The 22,164-nt window shown below is 47.7% G+C and overlaps 1 protein-coding gene across 1 annotated transcript; it reads left to right on the top strand.

Moving 5' to 3' along the window:
• Window positions 1-624: 624 nt before the first annotated feature.
• On the top strand, window positions 625-19,866 carry DNAJC8 (DnaJ heat shock protein family (Hsp40) member C8). The gene is made up of 9 exons (XM_077837681.1): window positions 625-742; window positions 2,787-2,888; window positions 4,347-4,403; window positions 5,451-5,517; window positions 10,084-10,178; window positions 10,886-10,957; window positions 13,771-13,862; window positions 14,451-14,526; window positions 19,087-19,866. Exons 1-9 carry the CDS (start codon window positions 674-676, stop codon window positions 19,207-19,209), a joined length of 753 nt encoding a protein of 250 aa, XP_077693807.1. The 5' UTR covers window positions 625-673; the 3' UTR covers window positions 19,210-19,866.
• The last annotated feature ends 2,298 nt before the right edge of the window (window positions 19,867-22,164 follow it).

Raw genomic sequence — 22,164 nt, 5'->3', positions numbered from 1 at the left:
CGGTGGACGGGGACGGGGCCGTCGGGCGGTGGCGGGGGACGGGGGACGGGGCCGTCGGGCGGTGGCGGTGGCGGGGGCCGGGGCCGTCGGGCGGTGGCGGGGGCGGGGGCCGTCGGGCGGGGGCGGGGGCGGGGGCCGGGGCCGTCGGGCAGTGGCGGGGGACGGGGACGGGGCCATTGGGCGGGATCCGGGGCTGGGAACGGGGCCGTCGGGCGGCCGGGCCGGCTGGGGGCCGCGGGGACGAGCCGCGCCTTGGCGCCGCTCGGGGGCGCGCGTGCGGCGGCGCGGGCAGAGGCGTTTCCCCGAGCCAGGGGCCGCGCGCGGGTCAGCGTCGCGTCCTGTGGGCGGAGCCCGGGGCCGCGCGGATGGGCGCGGGGGCGAGCGCGGGGCCGCGCAGGGCTCTGCCTGCGCGTGGCCGCCAATGGCCCTGCGGGCTCCGGCGCGGCAGGGCGGGGCGCTGGCGCCCAGGCTCGAGGGAGGAGGAGGGGTCGGGGCGGGGCGGGGCCAGCGGGGGCGGGGCCTTCCGCCCTCTCCCCGCAGCGAGCAGGAGGCGGGGCCCGGCCGGGGCGGGGCCCGGGTGCGTAGAAGGCACTCGGATCACGTGGCGGGTGCCGGCCGCTGTCGGGCACGGTGGCCGGGTCACGTGGGGTCACCGGGTCACGTGGCGCGGGCGATGGCGGCTCCCGGGGAGCGCGGGGCGGGGGGCGCCGCCGAGGAGGCGTTTCTCACCTTCTACAGCGAGGTAGCTGCGCGCGGGCCGTCGCGGGCTCGGGGGCGGCCGCGCTGGGGCCCGGGGCGGCCCCTCGCCCGGTGCCGGGCCCCGCCCCGCCAAGCCGCCGCCGCCGGGGCCGTTGGCAGCTGGCCCGCGAGGGGCTCGGCCGCGCCCTCCCGGCGCCGCGCGGGGCTCCTGGTTCCCGCCGGCCCCGCCCCCGCTGCCGGCCGGGGCCGGGCCTGGGCCCCTGGCTGCGGCTCCTGCGTCCCGAAAAGCTGCGTGTCCGTTTCCGGGCCGGCGCGGGCCCTGCGGCGGGTGAGGCGGCGCCCCGGCGGGGGCTTCTCCCCGCCGCCGCCTCCCGGCCTCGGTCACGCAGCCAGGCCCGGGCGCGAGCAGCACGGGGCGAGCGGCGGCGGGTGGCCGCGTACCCCGGCATCTCCGGTGACTCAGCGAGAGAGGCCAAGCGGCGGCCCGGATGCGCCGCTTGCTTTTTCCTGGCCCGGGAAATGTTTCTTTTTAAAGTGGACTGCTGCATCCTTGTGCTCCACCCCGCGGGCCCCCCAGCCCAGCCCAGCCCGCCAGATGGTGACGAACCAGTCCCCTATGTCAGAGTAACACGGTACTGTAGTAGGCATTTATTAGATTCCAGGGTGTGCTGGCCACTGTCACAAAGTAGGAGATAAACCGGAAGAATGCGTGTTACAGGGCAGCAGAGTGAAGGGTGTAAATCATGAGGACAGATGCAGGGTGCTGAGTCTCTGTTCGGAGCGCTCAAGGTGGCCTAAAAGTTTTCAGACTTAACCAAGCTGCTGGTGAGAGGGGTCTTTCCCTTCCTTGTCAAGAGGGGGCTCATCTCACTACCCTTGTTGCAAAGGAAGGGGACCCTAATGTGCAATATTTTCGTTGTACATGCAGTACACTGTATTTTGAGGATCACACTCCGTGGGAATTGTACACTTCAGACAGCTCCCCCTTTTCACTATACCTGCGCTGAAAGTGGCTCTGTGTGTGCACGCCAAGCACTGCACCATTGCTGAGCCTGCTCCACCTCACCACTTGGCCTCTTAGACCATTTGCCGTCCCACTCAGGTGAAGATGATTTTCTTCTCCCTCCCTCCCTCTCTCCCCCGTTAAGCTTTATCTTCACATAAACTTGCACCAGTTTAACATGAGCCACTGTTTGCCAGAAGCTGGTAATGGGCGGCAGGGGATGGATCACTTGATTACCTGTTCTGTTCATTCCCTCTGAAGCACCTGGCATCGACCATGGTCAGAAGACAGGATACTGGGCTAGATGGACCTTTGGTCTGACCCAGTATGGCCGTTCTTACGTTGTGCTGGTTTAACTTAAATTGACTTTTAAACTGGTTCATTTGAACCAATGTATATATGTGACAGGTTTCAGAGTAGCAGAAGTGAGCTGTAGCTCACGAAAACTTATGCTCAAATAAATTTGTTAGTCTCTAAGGTGCCACAAGTACTCCTTCTCTTTTTGTAGGCATGTGGACACTCTTATTTCGGTTTAGTTTAATCCTGTGGAGAAGAAAAAAATAGTAAGATGGACCAAAATTAGTCCACTCTTAAATAAATTTGCATATGCATTTGTGCCAGGTTAATTAAATCAGTTTAAAACCACACCTCTAGTTAAACCTGTGAAGGTTTGTGTGTAGATGAGACCTTAAGGGGCAGTTTATGTAGCTTAGAGAATGGTGAAGGCTGAAGCTGAGCAGCATTGTTAGGGTGTCAGGAATCAGGTGATACAGGGTTTAGGGCACAGCTGCTGAACAGGTTAGTGCAGGAAGAAGCAAAAGCAGTATCCGGACTGTTGTGGCTGCGAGGGGATAGAGAAGGTAAAGAGAGAGCATAGTTCTATAGCATTATGCAGTAAAAGAATAAAGTGAGCTCAGCAAATACCTGAGCAAGGAAAGGTCTCCACTGAACTGATGGCTGCAGACCTGAGTCTGGGTGGGATGTTGCGTAAGTTGCCTTTGAATGAAACCCTCTGTCATGGTGGCCATATGAGAATGCAGCTAATTATGTGGTGATCATTCAGTTAATCAAGTGTCCTCTCCAGGTGAAGCAGATCGAAAAGCGTGACTCTGTTTTAACGCCAAAAAACCAGATTGAGAGACTGACTCGACCTGGATCTTCCTATTTCAACCTGAATCCGTTTGAGGTAAGTCTGAGCCCTCTCCTTCTCATTGACTCCTACTTAGATCCTTGTGTACCTACTGGATATTTAATTACCATAGAAAAATACATCTAGGCATAGTCCCATATAGCAAGGGTTCACCAGATGGACTGTGTCCTCACGCTCCCTGCTCAGCCAATAGGAGGCACAAGCTATACATGCACCTCCTGTTGGCAGGTTTCACTGGTATACTGTGTCACTGACAGACTTGGCAGGTTTATGGCTGGCATCTTTTGGGTGAGGGCGTAACACAACTGTCTCACCAACTTCTGGTCTTGTCAGACTCTCGACTCCATTGGTATTTACTGTTTGTGCATATTAGTTTGGACATCTGAAGCAAAGCTTTAGAACAGATTACATAAAACTTTATTCCCTGGAGCAATTTGCAGGGCAGTAAGTAAATTCAAGTCAGTTACCTATGGCACTTTAGAGGATCATCAAGGTGTGTGAAATTGGGGTGTGGCCCCTAGCTCTCAGTGCATCATGCATTCATGCTGTAACAAAGCCTTGAAGCTGTACTGTACATATAACAAGCATTAGCCTGAGCTGGCTCTTCTGAGCGTGCCTTTGTGCAAGATCTCCTGTTCCTGTCTCTAGCCTGAGAAACTCTCAGCCTTTTATGTTCCTGAGTTTGAGCTAAAAAGAAGCCCAGTTGCTCAGTCTGCCAGGGTGAATCTGCAGAATAGTTCTACACAGAATCCTGACACTTGGTTAGAAAGTGGACACATTTTTTCTGAAAACCCTGTGAAATCCAACAGCTGTACAGGGGTTTTCTCCATGGAATTAAAGTTAATTTCCAATTTATTTAATTAACATAATCCTCTGCAGTGCCTATAGACTCAAGAGTTGAGCTCGCACAGAAGTTCATTCCCCAGATCTTTCATTCAGAAGACCAGTTCATAAGAGAGATTTCCTAAATTCAAATGCAGCCTAATGGGCACTTCCTTGGACAAACTTCCAACCTCTGGACTGCTAGGCTGTCACTCAAGAACCAGGCAGTGAAACTCACCAGTCTGTTTTCATTTCAAGATGAGAAAAATGCGTAAGTTAAACAAACCGTGTAAATGGTAAAGCCTGACATAGATGTTTGATCAGATCAAAAGTGATGTTAGTAATTTTGGGCAGGAAACAGATTGTTAAAAATGACTTAACCTGCCAGTATCTCACTGAATACTACCAGCTCTGATTTTATATTCCAGACAAGTTGAGCTGTACTGCAGGGCTGAAACTGGAGTTAGCAGCTAAAGGTGGCTTCCTGGCACCTTTGCATCACTGAGATACTGGGGCCAGGTGGAGACTGGAACAGCAATATGTCCAGCCACGCCCCCTCTGACTGACTTTTTGTCCCTGTATGCCAGTGAAACAGGTGTTACAGGGCTGGGCCGCAGGGAACCTGACAATTGGTGCCTGTCATGAAACTCTCTCTGCTGTGGGTACTTCTAGGTACTACAGATGGATCCTGATGTCACAGATGAAGAAATAAAGAAGAGGTTCCGGCAGGTATGTGACCATTTTGTTGGTCTAGCTATGGTAGTGCCGAATGCCTCTGGAGGGACCTTGAGAACTTGAGCAAAGCTGGGTCAGCTGTGTGTGAACATAAGGAGAATGCCCATTAGCAGCTCTTGCTATTTATAGTGGCCGGGGTGTGAAGGCTGCAAGTTGCCGGGGAAATACTTTGCTGCAGAGCAGTGTGTGGCCGGGTCTGCGAAGAAACTGGTCTTGGTTTGACCAAGAGAGCGTTGAAGTGCCCAGTGCATATTTATGTTTGCAAAGTCCATGACCCTGCCCCCATGATGGATTGTATGTGTAGCTAAGGACTCCAGTGAGCACTTGACTTCCCAGTATTGTGGGAGAACAGGATGTGGTGAAGGGGATTCTACTCCAACTGTTGCATTGCATCTCCCCCAAGTACCCCTGTGGCCTGAGGAAATGAGCGTGGGGCTGGGAGTCAGGAAGCCCTGAGTTATTTCTCAATGTCTGTGACTTGCTGGCCTTAATTCTCTGCACTTTGCATCCCTTGCATAGAGAGGGTGTTCAGGCCTCTCAGCTGAAATATCCCATGCCCTAGAAATAACCTCACTGAGGAGCAGGGCATATCTGTGTGCAGCAGAGTTTTGAGCTAAGCCCAGTGAACAGAGGTCTCTGGAGCAGCGGGACTTAAGGAAGGGTGTTTGTTCTACAATCTGATCAGCACAAGCTAAGGACTGAGCATTCTGTTAGAATTCCTTTTATTGAGCCCTTGTGGATCTGCAGAATCATGATGCCCACCTCAAATTTAGCCCTAAAGCTGCCACTGGTTAGAATGTCCCCTTCAGATCTTTACTGATACTACACTGAGTGGTGGAAGCTCCAGTGAGTCAATTTTCTCTTCACTAGGAGAGAATCCTGTGCTATATAAGGAGTGTGATGCCTTTTTAGCTGATGCTTTTCTCCTGTCGGATGTCGTTTACCTCAGAAAGGGTCCTTTGTTTCCATGGAGGCATCTATGAAATATCCATTATCTGTAAAAATGATTATAATCTTGCAATACTTCTTCATTCTTTGTAGTTATCCATATTGGTGCATCCTGACAAAAATCAAGATGATGCTGAAAGAGCCCAGAAGGCCTTTGAAGGTAATACCCCTGACAATGTCACATATAGTGCTATTGTACTGGTGTTTCTCCTTAGCTGGTTTTGATGCTTTAGTTTATTAGATCAGGAGAGAGCTTGTTCTCTTCCCTGGGTGGTGAGGGGCTGCAAACTGGGCCTTGAGTGCAGATGTATTTGGAGAGAGAGAGAAATACAGCGAAGTGAGCTGTAGCTCACGAAAGCTTATGCTCAAATAAATTTGTTAGTCTCTAAGGTGCCACAAGTACTCCTTTTCTTTTTGCGAATACAGATTAACACGGCTGCTAGTCTGAAACCTATTCAGTATGCATCCGATGAAGTGAGCTGTAGCTCACGAAAGCTTATGCTCAAATAAATTGGTTAGTCTCTAAGGTGCCACAAGTGCTCCTTTTCTATTCAGTATGGTTACTTTCTCTTATGGCTGCAGAATTCCTCTAGGTGGCAGCAGTTGCTTTGTTACAGTCTGATAATACGGTGGTTTTCAAACTTTTTTTTTTTCTGGCAACCCAGTTGAAGAAAATTGGTAATGCCTGCGACCCAACGGAGCTGGGGCAGAGGGATTTGGGGTGTGGGAGGGGCCTCAGGGCGGGGGCAGGGGGTTGGGTGCTGGAGGGGATCAGGGCTCTGGGCTGGGGGTACAGTCTCTGGGGTAGGGCTGGGGATGAGGCATTTGGGATGCAGCAGGGGGCTTGGGGTTGGAGGGGGCTCAGGGCTGGGGCAGGGGGTTGGGGTGCTGGCTTTCCTTGGGAGGCTCCCAGTAAGTGGCACAGCAAGGGTGCTAAGGCAGGCTTCCTACCTGTCCTGGCACCACAGCCCACACTGCCCCCCGGAAGCAGCCAGCAGCAGGTCTGGCTCCTAGGCGGAAGCGCGCAAACAGCTCCACGTGGCTCTCTCCTGCAGACACCAACCCCCGCAGCTCCTATTGTCTGGTTCCCAGCCAATTGGAGTTTGGAGCCTTTGCTCTGGGCGGGGACAGTGCATGGAGCCCCGTGGCGCTGACCCCCCCCCGCCTAGGAGTCCAACCTGCTGCTGGCCACTTCTAAGGTGCAGTACGGTGTCAGAACAGGTAGGAACTAGCTTACCATAGCTGGGCAGCACTGCTGTTGGGACTTTTAATGGCCCAGTCGGTGGTGCTGACCAGAGTCTCTGCAACCCAGTACTGGGTCGCGACCCGCAGTTTGAAAACCACTGTGATAATAGACAAATTGAAACTCAAGTGGCTTATAGATCTAGTGGGACTTCTCTAACTGGAGTAGAAAAATATGTGGACTGTGTGTAGGGCAGTGTTGTGTGGGTTTTAGCCACGCACTTTGCACTGAAGCCAGGAGGAGTCATGCAGCATAAAACTAACTGCCTAATGCTCTAAAACCCCACCACTTACTGGGAGTGACAATTTCAAGCTTAATGAATCCTAATTGTGGCCCAAGGAAGGTCTTTGCCATTGGAATCTGTATTGATATTTCTTCTAGCTAGTCAAGTTGTGACTGACTTAGGAGATCCCTGGAAACAGTCTACAAAAGTCACGTAGTAGCTTAGACTAGTAGTGTTTTGTGAATGTTTTTTATCAAATGGAAAAAAAAGTCCCATTCAATTACATCATGTAATGGCAGACAACTAAAAAGTGACAAGTTTTTAAAGTGCTTGTCTACAAATGCTAGAAGTCTAAATAATAAGATGGGTGAACTAGAGTCTCTCATATTAAAGGAGGATATTGATATAATAGGCATCACAGAAACTTGGTGGAATGAGGATAATCAACGGGACACAGTAATACCAGGGTACTGAATATATCGGAAGGACAGAACAGGTCATGCTGGTGTGGGAGTGGCACTGTATGTGAGATCACAGAATCAAATGAAGTAAAAATCTTAAATGAACCAAACTGTACCATAGAATCTCAATGGATAGTAATTCCGTGCTCTAATAATAAGAACAGAGAAATAGGGATATATTACTGACCAGGATGGTGATAGTGACTTTGAAATGCTCAGGGAGATTAGAGAGGCTATTAAAATAAAAAACTCAATAATAATGGGGATTTCAGCTATCCCCACATTGACTGGGTACATGTCACCTCAGGACGGGATGCAGAGATAGTTTTTTGACACCTTAAATGACTTTTTCTTGGAGCAGTTAGTCCTGGAACCCACAAGGGGAGAGGCAATTCTTGATATAGTCCTAAGTGGAGCACAGGATCTGGTCCAAGAGGTGAATATAGCTGGACCGCTTGGTAATCATGACCATAATATAATTAAACTTAACATCCCTGTGTCACGGAAAACGCCACAGCAGCCCAACACTGTAGGGAGACTGCACAAAAATAAGGAAGTTAGTGAAACAGAAATTAAAAGGTACAGTGCAAAAAGTGAAATCCCTGCAAGCTGCATGGAAACTTTTTAAAGACACCATGATAGAGGGTCAACTTAAATGTATACCGCAAATTAAAAAACATGGGAAGAGAACCAAAAAAGTGTCACTGTGGCTAAACAACAAAGTAAAAGAAGCAGTTAGAGGCAAAAAGACATCCTTTAAAAAGTGGAATTTAAATCCTAGTGAGGAAGATAGAAAGGAGCATAAACTCTGGCAAATGAAGTGTAAAATATAATTAGGAAGGCCAAAAAGGAATGTGAAGAACGGCTAGCCAAAGACCTAAAAAGTAATAACAATTTTTTTTTTTAAGTACATCAGAAGCAGGAAGCCTTCTAAACAACCAGTGAGGCCACTGGACGATCAAGAGGCTAAAGAAGCACTCAAGGATGATAAGTCCATTGTGGAGAAACTAAATGAATTCTTTCATCTGTCTTCATGGCTGAGGATGTGAGGGAGATTCCCAAACCTGAGCCACTCTTTTTAGGTGACAAAGTTGAGGAACTGTCCCAGACTGAGGTGTCATTAGAGGAGGTTTTGGAACAAATTGATAAACTAAACAGTAATAAGTCACCAGGACCAGATGGTATTCACCCAGGAGTTCTGAAGGAACTCAAATGTGAAGTTGCAGAATTACTAACTGTAGTCTGTAACCTATCATTTAAATCAGCTCCTGTACCAAGTGACTGGAGGATAGCCAATGCGACGCCTATTTTTAAAAAGGGCTCCAGAGGTGATCCCGGCAATTAAACGCTGGTAGGCCTGACTTCAGTATCAGGAAACTGGTTGAAACTATAATAAAGAACAAAATTGTCAGACACGTAGATGAACATAATTTGTTGGGGAAGAGTCAACGTGTTTTTTGTAAAGGGAAATCATGCCTCACCAATCTACTAGAATTCTTTGAGGGGTTCAACGAGCATGTGGACAAGGGGGATCCAGTGGATATAGTGTACTTAGATTTTCAGAAAGCTTTTGACAGGGTCCCTCACCAAAGGCTCTTAAGCAAAGTAAGCAGTCATGGGATAAGAGGGAGGGTCCTCTCCTGGATTGGTAACTGGTTAAAAGATAGGAAACAAAGGGTAGGAATAAATGGTTGGTTTTCAGAATGGAGAGAGGTAAATAGTGGTGTCCCCCAGGAGTCTGTACTGGGCCCAGTCCTAGTCAACATATTCATAAATGATCTGGCAAAAGGGGTAAACAGTGAGGTGGCAAAATTTGCAGATAATACAAAACTACTCAAGATAGTTAAGTCCCAGGCAGACTGCGAAGAGCCGAAGAGCTACAAAAGGATCTCTCAAAACTGGGTGACTGGGCAACAAAATGGCAGATGACATTCAATGTTGATAAATGCAAAGTATTGCACATAGGAAAACATAATCCCAGCTATACATATAAAATGATGTTGCCACTCAAGAAAGTGATCTTGGAGTCATTGTTGATAGTTCTCTGAAAATATCCACTCAATGTGCAGCAGCAGTCAAAAAAGTGAACAGAATGTTGGGAAACATTAAGAAAGGGACAGATAAGACAGAAAATATCATATTGCCTCTATATAAATCAATGGTACGCCCACATCTTGAATACTGCGTGCTGATGTGGTCGCCCCATCTCAAAAAAGATATATTGGAATTGGAAAAGGTTCAGAAAAGGGCAATAAAATGATAAGGGGTATGGAATGGCTGCCATATGAGAAGAGATTAATAAGACTGGGACTTTTCAGCTTGGAAAAGAGATGACTAAAGGAGGATATGATTGAGATCTATAAAATCATGACTGGTGTGGAGGAAGTAAATATGGAAGTGTTATATATTCCTTCTCATAACATTCCTTCTCAGAACTAGGGGTCACCTAATGAAATTAATAGGCAGCAGGTTTAAAACAAAAGGAAGATTTTTTTCATACAGCACAAAGTCAACCTATGGAACTCTTTGCCAGAGGACGTTGTGAAGACCAAGACTATAACAGAGTTAAAACAACAACAACAACAAAAAACAACTAGATAAGTTCATGGAGGATAGATCCATCAATGGCTATTAGCCAGGATGGGCAGGGATGGTGTCCCTAGCCTGTTTGCCAGAGGATGGGTGCCTATTCTGGTCATTCCTTCTGGGGCATCTGGCATTGGTCACTGTTGGAAGACAGGATACTCAGCTAGATGGACCTTCGGTCTGGCCACTCTTATGTTTTTATGTTCTTGTTAGCTGTGGACAAAGCATACAAGTTGCTGCTGGACCAGGAGCAAAAGAAGAGGGCCTTGGATGTGATACAGGCAGGGAAAGAATATGTGGAACATACTGTAAGTACTCCATGTGTGACAGCCCTTGGTGCTTAGAGAATTGTTGTCATTTAGTTGTACAGCACAATGTATGCTAAAGGCAGAACAGGTGAGCTGTCCAAAACCCAGAACAGATCTGTGCCCCAAGGAGCTACTGTCCAGGTGCATGAACAAGAATGAACTTTAGTTAAACACAAGTAATTGGGCTCAATACAGGGGTAACTAGGTGAAATGTAATGGCCTGCGATATACTCGAGGTCAGACTAGATGGTCTGATGTTCCCATTTGGCCTTAAACTCTAAGAATGAATGATACTGAACAAACACAGGGAGGCAGAAGGTGGTTAGAACTGGGTAGTGGGGCAGGTGGGTTTTGGGAAGAAGCCCTGTAAAGTGAGGGAGGGAGCTGAAAGGTAGGCTTAGTCATACACACACTAAACTTGAGAAACAGGCTGATAAGGGGAAACTCAGGGGCTCTCTAAACCAAGAAACTCTCATCTGTTCTGCTAGCGATTGTGGCAAACTTCTCAGTAGACTGGAACAAAGTGTGTGTGTATCTATATCTATCTAGAGCCACGCACTTGGGTATCATGTAAAACACAAATCCAGGTTAAGTTCTCAGCAAAACACCTAGTTCCATGGGTGTGTCGGGGTTGCAGAATTAGCTGGACACCACTAACTGAACACCAATAAAATGCTCTTTCTGTTCTGATGTTTGTTGCTCTTTAGGTGAAAGAGAAAAAGAAGTCGTTAAAGAAGGAAGGAAAGCCAACCAACGTAGAGGAGGATGATCCGGAATTAGTAAGTTGCATGAAAGCAGATATTTTTTGGGACTGTTTAAAGGGGCTGAAAGTCAAAGAGGAATCTGTTCTTGGCCCAATGTAGTTTTGAGTGATCCTTTCCCAGTCGTCCCATGCCAGTTTCTGGTAGTTGGAGGTTTAGGGACACCTGGAGCAGGGGTTGCATCTGTGACCATCTTGGCTAATAGCCATAGATGGACCTATCCTCCACGAACTTATCTAATTCTTTTTTTAACCCAGTTACACTTTGGCCTTCACAAAATCCCATGGCAACTGTGCATTGTGTGAAGAAGTACTTCATTTTGTTAGTTTTAAACCTGTTGGTTGTTAGTTTTATCAGGTGACCCTAGTTCTTGTGTTATGTGAAGGGATAAGTAACCCATCCCCATTCACTTTCTCCTTACCATTCATGATTTTGAAGACTCTGTCATATCAGCCCTTAGTTGTTTCTTTTCTAAACTGAACAGCCCCAGGCTCTTTAATCTCTCTTTGTATGGAAGCTGTTCTTCTAATCATTTTTGTCTCTATACCTTTTCCAATTCTAATATCTCTTCTTTGAGATGGGGCGACAAGAACGCCATTCAGTATTCAAGGTGTGGGCATACCATGGATTTATATATTGGTGTTATGATGTTTTCTGTCTTATTATCTATCTCTGTCCTAATGGTTCCTAACATTGTTAGCTTTTTTGACTGCCGCTGCACATTAAGTGGATGTTTTCAGAGAACTATCCACAATGACTCCAGGCTAGAGGTCAACTAGGTGATCGCAGTGGTTCCTTCTGACTTTGAAATCTGAGACTATTATTTTATTTCTACAATGATACAGAAACATTTGTCTGTGACTTTGAAGAGTGTACAGCATTACAGAGAGACTGATTAGAGAGTATGCTATATAACCATGATGGCTCTTGCTGGGCATGTAAGCTCCTCTCTAAAAGGAATGCAACTAATTGTGTAGGTTTAGTATCTTTATCTCCAGCATTAATACCCTGTTAGAGGTCTGAATCCTTCACTCATTTAGGCCTTTATTGTTTGGCCAATATCTCATTTCACTGTGTTTCTAGTACTGAATAGCTCTGTGTCACTGTACTTTGTGCACTAGAATAGTGACATCCTTGATGTCAGCAGAAATATGTAAAGCTTTGGGGGGACTCGGAGTCCTTGCTAACACTATGGGCTACAATAAATTTTTGGCTTGGATAGCCTCTTCCAAACCAAATGTGTCCTCAGCTGCTATTCCAGTAATACTCAGACCTCGGGGGTTCAGGAGCCAAATCAGTGAGATCAGCATTACCCAACAGAGTCACGCTAGTGTGAATGACGGGGGAAATGTTTAGTTTATATACACACATAGTATTCGCACAGCAAATAAGTTAATAGCTTAGTGCAAGTTGATACCTTAATTGGTTAATAACATAGTGTAAGCATCTTGATTGGTTAATAACTCAGATTGGTTAATAATTGAATCACACAGTGTTTTAATATGTGCTGCAAAGAGCCACAGGAGACAGGTTAAAGAGCCACGTGCAGCTCGAGAGCCAGTCTGAGTATCACTGCTGTAAACAATGGTATTACATGATAGCAAAAAATACTCGATGTAAGTTCCTTCTTCATCACTAGATTTTTACAAAGTGAAAGCCAGAGGTGTTCATGGCTCTAACAGGGCTTTGGGGGATGCTCAGTCAGTGAGCTCACAAAGAAGTCTGTTTCAATAGGTATTTGGAAACTAAAGGATATTCTACAGTTTCAATTTTTTGTTCTTACAAAGGGACTTTCTGTTGACAGCTAATAAAGAGCCCTTAGTGAAGTGCCACTGTTTACTTTCCATTTGTTTCTAGAAGTTCCTTGCTATGTATGTTTGTTATTAAAGGTTCTTTTATTTAAATCCAGGTTTCCCATTTTTCAGCATGTTTTGTTTTTTTTAGTGTAGAATGATTTTGCAGTGAAGTCCATAATACCGGGGTAGTGACCTCATATTCTTTCCATAGCAGCAGTCAAGACTACATTGCAGGACTCAACAGAAGGGTAGCAGGGCTTGTGAGTGAGAGCTTTGATTCTGACTCTGCTTTAGTAATAGCAAGTGGGGGGAAAAAAGACCATGTCAGGCTAACAAAGAGCTCTTTTCTGATGCAGGCCATAATGTGAGATGACTCCTCCCTGTCCCCATTAGGTTGGGTTGCTATTAAGGTTGGCTGCCTTGAAAATAAGAGAGCGTTACAATTTTTTGAGCATTAAAATTCTATCCTGTGGGCCTCCAGAAGGTACATGATTCTGACCTTGGGTGATACTTGACTCTCTTGCTGTGGGAGGAGGTGCTGGGTAGGGATGTTGGGCAGAGTGGCTTTGTGGGGCAATACCCAGCCCCTGCATGCTTTCCCCTCTCTTTCCCACCAACGATGGAACTGAAGTGGGGTGCACTTCTTCACTCCAGCCAACCTTACCCAATAGGCTGTGTTACCAGAGTGTTTCTGTGCAGCATTATCCCATTCCCCTGGCTCTGCAGCTGCTGGCAACAGGGATCCTGATGTAAAGGGTAATTGTCCCCCTAGCAAGGGAAGGCTGGAGTGGCCTGCTGACCTGTCAGCTCCTGTGGAAGTCAATGGAAATGTATTAACTTGGATGCCAAGAGTTGAGCTTTTGTGCCACACCACATTGATTAACGCCTCTTAACTATGGGTCTCATATGGAGCTTCTTGTCCCTAATAACCCATGGATGCTAGACTGTAGAACTGAAGGGCTAGTGTAAAACAGAGGCTTACGTAACCACATTACGATGCATTATGTTGTTGAAATAAAGTTCTGTTGCTTACAGTTCAAACAGGCTGTGTACAAACAGACAATGAAGCTCTTTGCTGAACTGGAAATTAAAAGGAAAGAGAGAGAAGCTAAAGAGATGCATGAAAGGTATGACAACATTGGAGTTCCATCTGTGTGAATGAGGATCTTTTTTCAAGTTTACTGAGAAGAAACAATGTGTCATCACTGCAGAATTCTGTGTGTAAATTTACGGTGTGGAGACTTGGTTCGTAAAGACAATGTTATTTTAAACTGAGGATGCTGGCATTTCCCAGAGGAACAATTAAATAAATTGGCGCATATGTTTGTATGCAAGTAGTGTGCAAAGGGCTAAATTCCGAATGTTAATTATGTGCCTGAAATCTTTTGGGTGTTGTGTGGTGTCATTTGGTGACATCCATGTCCTGGTGGCTCGCCAGTCAGTGTTTTATATGGTCTAGTATATATATGTTCTGCCGTTTTCATCTGTGTGGTTTGCAAGTAGGTCTTGTATCAATAATGCTACCTTCAGTTGCACTTCTCTTCTACTAGATGCTTAGAAGTGAGTATTTCATCCATCTGTTCTGATAAAAAGTTAGTCTCCCCTTTGCAGTCAGAACAGACGTCTCAGATGTCTCTGTGGTGAGGGGTTTTGTGTGTCTTTTTAATGTAGATGCTGGTTGGTCCATAACTATTGCTTTATGACCTCTTGTACAGGAAGCGACAGAGAGAGGAGGAAATTGAGGCTCAAGAGAAAGCCAAGCGAGAGCGAGAATGGCAGAAGAACTTTGAGGTAATCTGCAGCATAACCAGTTGCCACCTGCATTTAGGGAGTCATATCTGCTCTTGGGTAGGCTGCAGAGCATGTACATGAAGAACAAGGAAGGTCATCCCATTTTGTTGAAGACACGAGGCACTCCAAGTAGGCGCATTTTTGTGAAGGATCCTACAGGAACCTGTTTACTGCCTTATTGATGGGCAGGAACTACCCCCTTGCGTGTCTCACGAGTACTGAAGGGTGTCTCACAGCCAAGGGAAAGGATGTGATCCCTGCTCCTTCTGAGAGTAGATGTCTGGTGAATTGCAGTCCAGTGTCTTTCACCTCCAGGTCACCGACTGATACCTACCCCAAGTCAGGAGATTGGGTTGCCTCTGAGCCCAGGTCATTGGTGACCAATAAGAGTTAACCTCTGATGGCTGTTCAACAACCAGTGTGGAATTGGAATTAGTCGGTGGGTCCCAGGCTAGTTTCAGGTGGTTAGGTGTTCACATCACAAAAATTGCCATCTCAATTTGCTGAGATTGACAGAGACGCAGAGTATCAAAGACCAAATGGGGGCAGAGGTGGAGCTCCCCTCTGGGTATGCTAATGTTGGGAACTGGAGTGATTGACACACCCCCACACCTCCCTCTAGCTGGGAGAGAAGGTTTAGAGACAGAAGAGCATGTGAATTCTTGGTCAGAGCATGTGTGTGTGATTGGAGTGGAGACCCTTGCTGAGGTTGTTTCAGGTTTCTTGTTTCTAGGAGAGATTCTCCTTTGAGTTCTCAGTGCTGCAAGACAAATGTTTTTGCTTTAAATGAGATTGGGACCCGGAAAGTGACCCTGAAAATGGCACCCTAAAATTCCATGTTTCTCTGAATCCATTTCAAACCCGCTGAGTTCACAAATAAAAAGCTCTTCCTGGCAGCCAGTGGTATATGCTCCTGCTGGTCACTTGAGGCTCTTTCTGGCATGTGCATTAACACCAGCAACAAAGGTCTGACAATCGGAATGTAGTGAACCATTCTGGCCTGAGAGCCAGAGGGGAATCCAGCTTCCCTCCCAGAGCTGTGAGGCTCTGCAGGGCAATTTAACCTCATTTTGTGTTACTGAAGCCAGTATCTCTGACAGCTTCACATAGGGAGCAGGTCTACAGAACAGGAAGAACTGCGTTTATTCAATTGCATTCCAGACAATAACTGCACTTTATATGTAAACTGGACCCAGGTTTGTATTTTAGAATGGATTCACTCCTGCTGCATCTCCATTTGACTCATTAGTGTTTGTTCATGTATGTCTTGCTTTCCTCTCTGCTGCCTCATGGTTCTGTCTGAGTCTGCTTCCTGGAATTCCAGGAGTCAGGAAAGGAAAGGATCGGTTAGTGCCTTGTCTGTCCCTGGACAGTGAGAGATGGTTTCCTATGTTGTCAGATGCCACCAATGTGGTGCTCTGCTCTGTTCAATGTTGATAACAGTCGGCTGCGTGCGTGCATTCCCTCTGTGTGCTGCCCCGGCTCTGCGCAGATAGCTGACACAGTAGACCCCGAGAGAACCCCCAATGACCACAGACGAGTGGCACCCGGCCAGGTCTATTGTCAAACGAAGCACAGTAATGGTTTCCCGCAGACTCTACAGAACATACTACGAATATGTGCTCCCGATAATGGACACAGTTCAGTCAGCAGCAGGACTCTCCACTGCCCCCTAGGCCAGACAAAGACATCCCCTCAGGGGTGCATTCTTATACACAGGTACAAACAAGTTACACATCACTCCTGAGGCATCGAGGTACAACCCCTCTGCGTGTTGGGGTGCTGCCTCTCTCCTGGTACATGTTGATTTGAACAAACGAGTCTATCCATCATATTATCCTTTTGACCCTGTCTTTTAGGATGGGTCAGCCTGGTCCTCGTTATTTCTGTGGAATGTGTTTGTACCAGACTGTTCTGGTGCCATCCTGGCACCTGTTTATCCTATTAGTGCTTGATCCTCTTTAGATATGTGTATACGTCCAATTAGCAGCCTTCTTCTTGCCAACTTTTGTGAGCAGGGCCTGCCTCTGGCTCGCAGCTTAACTTTGCTTTATGTTAGCAAAGTCTTGACCATTCCTTTGGTTCAGGCTAATGCTGGGCCTCTGATACAAGGCTTATGTTTCAGGACCTCATCTTACTACATCCTACAGGGCATTTGGCAGGGTTTGGCCAAGACATTTTGAGGTGACCTGCAAAGGAGGAGCCCTGGAGAGTTGTCTCTTTGGCTGGCCTGAAAGTTCTCTCAACTTTTCCTGCTGTGTTTTTATGTAAAAAATTCAGATTCTGTCATGTGAATTTTGTTCTATGGGCACCTGAAGAACTGAGAGGGCTCTGACATCATCAATATAACAGAAATGCAACTGAATAATTGAAAGAAGGGATTTTTATTCAGACAGTTGAAAACTCTGGTTTTGTTTAAACCATTTAATTCAGACAGCCTGCAGACACTTGTGAGAAAAGCTCTTTGCTCAAGATTCAGCTCTCTTTACCTATTCAATTATGGGCCAGCAGAGTCCCCAGCCCAAACTGGGAAGCAAGTCTAGAGATTCTGGATATTGGTAGGATTAAAAGCAAGAGGAAAAAATGCTTTTAAAAAGCTCCGAATCCTTTTTGGATATTAGCAACAACAGGCACGGTCGCCCATTCTGTGCAGGTCACCATCCCTAACCGAGACTGGGGGGTGCGGCTGTGGAATTGCCAGCTTGGTACTTGTGGCCCTTTCCCTAATGTCTATTTTCTGGTACTTTTGTCCCTTTCTGTGCTCCTCCTTGTCTTCTGAGTTGGTCTGGATCAGCTGTATTGTCTATTTCCACCCCAAGGGGCTTTCTACAATATGCCCCCTCCTGCATTTCCAAATGCTCACAGCTTTATTTTACAACAATTCTAGTTAAAGTTGGAGCGTGTGGCTCAGTGGGGGCTATTTAGGCCTGGCTTGAGAGTTTAGCCGTTTACAGTGATCATTATGAAGAACAAGCAGGTCAGAACATCCCACCATGCTCATGCAGACTCTGAAAATTCTCATTCACACCGATTCCAAGCCTGGAAAGTTTCCCGCAGTTGGGAGTATGTGAATCAGGGGCCTAGATTGGAAGCGGTTGTGCAGCTTTCTCCAGGCAGGGAGCTGGGGCTGCTGCTCTGCGAGGATGCGCAGGGTTTTCAGCCTGAGGCCCAACGCATCCACATTCGTCCATGCACGCTTTCGGTACTAGTTTAACCATCTGTGTAGAAACTATTCTAGTTAAATCAGGCCAACCTCCTAGGGTGGCTGCAGTTATTCAGGTATGGAGGTGCCCCACTCTGGTATAGCTCATTTTCCCCTAAATGGGTGGAAATGAGTTATACTGGCTTAAGTCTCTTCATACCAGGATAACTGGCCACCCTAGGGGGTTGCTCTGATTTAACTGTTGTGGTTAAAAAGTCATCCCTGAATTGAAATATTTAAATTGGTACAAAATCTGTCTAGACCTGCCTAAGTTCAGGAGGGCCCAGAGGCCATAGTCAGTACACTGAGGCAGACTCTGTGCTTGCTCTGCTTGCTGCATGCTGCTCAGATGATGTGAAGGAAACACCCACCCACCAGGACACTCCTTGTTCTGTCCCACTGTCTGGGCCTTCAGCCTGTTGGCTAATAGGAGCAAGGTCTGTGGGGTGTGCTCTTGGCCCCGCTTGAGGCTGGTCTTCCTTACCCACCTTCCAGTCATGTCCTAGAGTTGGCAGAGGAGGAGAGTAAAACATACTGCCAAGAGCCCTTCCTCCACCACACCTCTGTAATGGGGATGGCTTGGGAAGGGGGTGGTGTGAAGAAAGGAGGAAGGGAGAGACTGAAAAAGTGGTGTCTGGAGTGGAGGTTAATGCTGAGGCTCTACTGGGATGTGGGGTGGAGGGTGGGGAAAGGCTGAGAGCTGTGACCAAGGACTCAACAGGGGCTTGGTTCTTGGATGATTAATCAGTGATTTAAGGCAGAGATGGGAAGTGAGGTTTCTTGTTCGCTTTGTGCTAATGAGGATTTGATGGCCCCAATTACTGCTGCAAACCCCTGGCTGGTCTTTGCTAGAGCAAGACACCAACATACTTCTCTTGCACTGGGGGGTTGGAAACCTGCCAGCAGCTACTCTTGTTCATATTCTTGTTCATCTGATCTTCTCAGTCCCTGTCTGCTGTCCAATGGCCTTCAAGCAGCTGGCAGTCATCTGCACTCTTGATAGGGCAATAGTCCCCAAACTTTTTCAGTTTTGGCTCTCCCCCACCCCCCCACCTGGTCTGCACCCCACTTAGAAGCTGTGGTCAGGAGCCGGGGCTGAGAGCAGGGCCAGGTGGTGCTCCCTCCCCACTCCCTGTGGGGGCTGGCCAAGGACCCCCCCGGTGCCCTTTGAACATTCCTCCGTGCCGCCTTTGGGAGGGGGATGCACCCCACAGTTTGGGAACCACTGTACTAGGGGATCTCTGTGGGGAGTCCCCTCTGCTGGGTGAAGAGGAAAATGCCAGCAATCTGCTAGAGTTGGTAGGACGTGACCCATTCTTGTCTCTTGTTAACCCTTCCTCCTCCTTTGTCCTGTTCAGGAGAGTCGGGATGGCCGTGTGGACAGCTGGAGAAACTTCCAGGCAAATACAAAAGGGAAGAAAGAAAAGAAAAACAGGACCTTCCTGAGACCCCCCAAAGTAAAAATGGAGCAGCGCGAATGAGTCCAGCAGCAGCTATGCACGAGCAAGTCTCCTCAGCCCCTCCCTGCTTTTAAGGACTTATTGGCCTCTAGAATAATACTTGCTTTTTAGTAGATTGCTTGGTTCCAGTACAACTGAATATTGGTCAAAGTATTTTTTGTACTCTGTACATTTGAATTAGGATCGTGGTATAAAATCAGTCATGAACCAGCTGCTCGTAAAATAACTGGCTTAGGAGGGTCCCGCTGTTGTTACTGTCCTGTTTGTTTGCAGCCCTGTAATTTAATGTTTTGTACTTCAGAGATTGTGTTGTTCCACCACCTTCATGTATAGTTTTGTGAGAGTCGAATTAAACAAGATGCTTGAAATGGTGCCCGGCACCTTCCCGGGCCTCGTCCTTCTCAGCAAGTCAAACTTCGGAAAGATCTCTACCAGCCAGGGGTCATTTGCCAGCCCGACACGGGTGGGGAGCTTGAGCCTGACTTGGAGTTGTGCAGTTAAGTCTTCTGCAGTTCCCCACCAAAGTGCGTGGTGCTGAAAGCCACCCCCTGTGTGTGATTCCTAAACTGCAATCTCCTGGCTCTCCAGTTCAGAGCTCTGGGAATCTCAGACTTGCTAGTCACCTTCTGTAAAGAAAAAACTCTGTTCTGTATGTAAAATAAATTTTTACCCAGGTTATTTGATTCTTGCTCAGAATTATTCCAAAGATGCAAATTTGAGCTGTTGAGGGAGAACATGAGCTTCTGGTACTTGGCACTTCTTTGCTTGGTGTGAATGCTTCCTCAGGCCAGCTCCTGCTCCAGCACCTGCTTGCAAACTCATTAGATGGTCACTATAGAAATTGCTATGACTTGACTCTAGAGCGTGGAGATCCCTTCTCCAAGTCACTACTTTGGCACTTCATTCCATAAGCAGATGCAATGGGCGTTAATGTGCCGAGTACAGAGTCAGACTGGTGAAGAGCTGAGCGAACGCAGTTTGCTGCTGTTCCATGAATCCACTTCACTCTATCGTCTCCAGTTGCAGGGGCTGCACTTCCTGTACATGCTGGAAAGCCTCCTGCCATTCTCTGCCGTCCCTCTGAGGGCATGGACTGGGTGTGAGCTCAGGTGGAGTGCTGCTGGTTCCTGCAGGGTGGTGACTGTTTCCATGCTCTTGTTCCTGAGAGGAATTAACAAGTGTTGCTGGATTCTCTCTGGAGGTGGGATCAGTTGGTTGTGGCGAACTGGCTGTCTGGAGCACGACTAGGATGTTTGCCAGAGAAGTTTCCATCCATCCTGCTCAGTCTGGTTCTGGAGATGCTGGTGGAGCTTTGACATGTGACCTGCCAAGTGGGTTCATTCCCTCATGGCTGGTAAAAGCTGTTGAGTCCAGTGTTGGTAGAAATTGCCCCTGCTTCCTGACTGGGAGATAATTTGGCAGCCTGCCTCATGGGCACTCTATTCACTGTGAATTAGTCACAGCAATGACTCCATTGTCAAGGTCGAATCTCCTTTCCATGAGGCCACGTTTCCCACAAAGCTCTTCTTGCTTGCAGGATTGCTTTTGCAGGCTCATACCACAGCAGAACTAGTTTTTTAGCAAATTGGAGCTGTATTGGAGCAGCTGCCTGTTGATTGGCTGTGAGAAAAGGTCTGCTTGGCTTTGCCATGATAGCTCAAAAAATCTAGCAATGGCTCTTGCTGTCTGTGCAGGCTTCATAATTGTGGTGATTTCCTCCTCCAGACTCCTGCCTGTGTCCCGTCTACTCTGGCCAGGAGGCTGGATGCCCTTGGGCACTGGAGCTGTCTATCTTTGGCATGTAGAGGCCCAAGCACCGTGCCATTGCTAGATAAAGACTTCTCAAGCCCCTTGAAAGGATGCTGCTGGGTTGGTTTGGGTCCCATGTTCAGTTTGTAAAACAAGGTGGCTTTTATAGATTCCAAGGACAGAAGTGACCACTGTGATTATGTAGTCTGACCTCCTGTGTAAAGCAGCACAGAGAACATCCCCAAAACAATTCCTAGAGCAGAGCTTTTAAAAAACATCCTATCTCGATTTAAAAATTGTCAGGGATGGAGAATCTACCACAACCCTTGGTAAATTGTTCCAATGGTTAATTACTTGCACTGGTAAAAACTTATGCTTTATTTCAGTTTTAACTTCCAGCCATTGGATCGTGTTATATCTTTCTGTTAGACTGAAGAGCCCATTATTAAATAGCGGTTGCCCATGTCACTACCTATCGACTATACTCGTTACCCCTTTTTCCTTCTTTGTTAAGCTAAATCAGTGGTCTCTTCTTTGAATGGTCTCTGCCCATTCCTGCTGCTGAGGATGTACCATGGGTGCAGCTAGTGGCTGTCCCTCTTGGAGGGCTTGTGCACCCCGGGCCCCTCCCCACAGCACTGAACAGTCAAAGGTGGGGCTCTCGGGGGCATGGCACACCAGCAACTTCAGTTCCTTCCAGACTCTGTAGTAGATGGACCAGGAGCCATACAGGGTCAGTCTGACCCAGACTCATGGGAATAGATCATTACCACTTCCGCTACCTTAGCTGGCCAATTTTTATCATTTAAAAATGTCTTGCGTTGCCTTTCTTTTCTCCCAGGATTTCCGCACCGGCTGCAGAGCCCTCCCCACCCCAGCACTGACACTTATGCAGAGCATCCCATCCCCACCCTCGGCACCCTGCTGTAGAGCCCCCCTCCCCCAGTTGCCAGATGTTAGAACCAAAGATTGAGAAACCAGGGTTCAAGAGTTGGGTCACTTGCCCTGCTGTTTTTCCTGCTTCAGGCACAAGTCCATTTGGCTTGCCCGGGGTGGGTGGGTGGTAATTCCCCTCGCTGCTCCACAAGCTGCTCCTCCACCCCCAGGGCTAGAAAGCAGCATCTCTGGGCTGTGCCATTGCAGGAGGAATTAGTAGCTCCTCCTTCTGGCTGCAAGATGCAACAGTCCTGTGAGGTGCCTAAAAAGCCTGGCAAAGTCTTGTCAAGC

The sequence above is a fragment of the Eretmochelys imbricata genome, chromosome 19 (genome assembly GCF_965152235.1).
Source record: "Eretmochelys imbricata isolate rEreImb1 chromosome 19, rEreImb1.hap1, whole genome shotgun sequence".
Lineage (NCBI taxonomy): Eukaryota > Metazoa > Chordata > Testudines > Cheloniidae > Eretmochelys > Eretmochelys imbricata.
The sequence above is the reverse complement of the archived record's forward strand: the minus strand, read 5'-3'. Positions and strand labels throughout refer to the sequence as shown.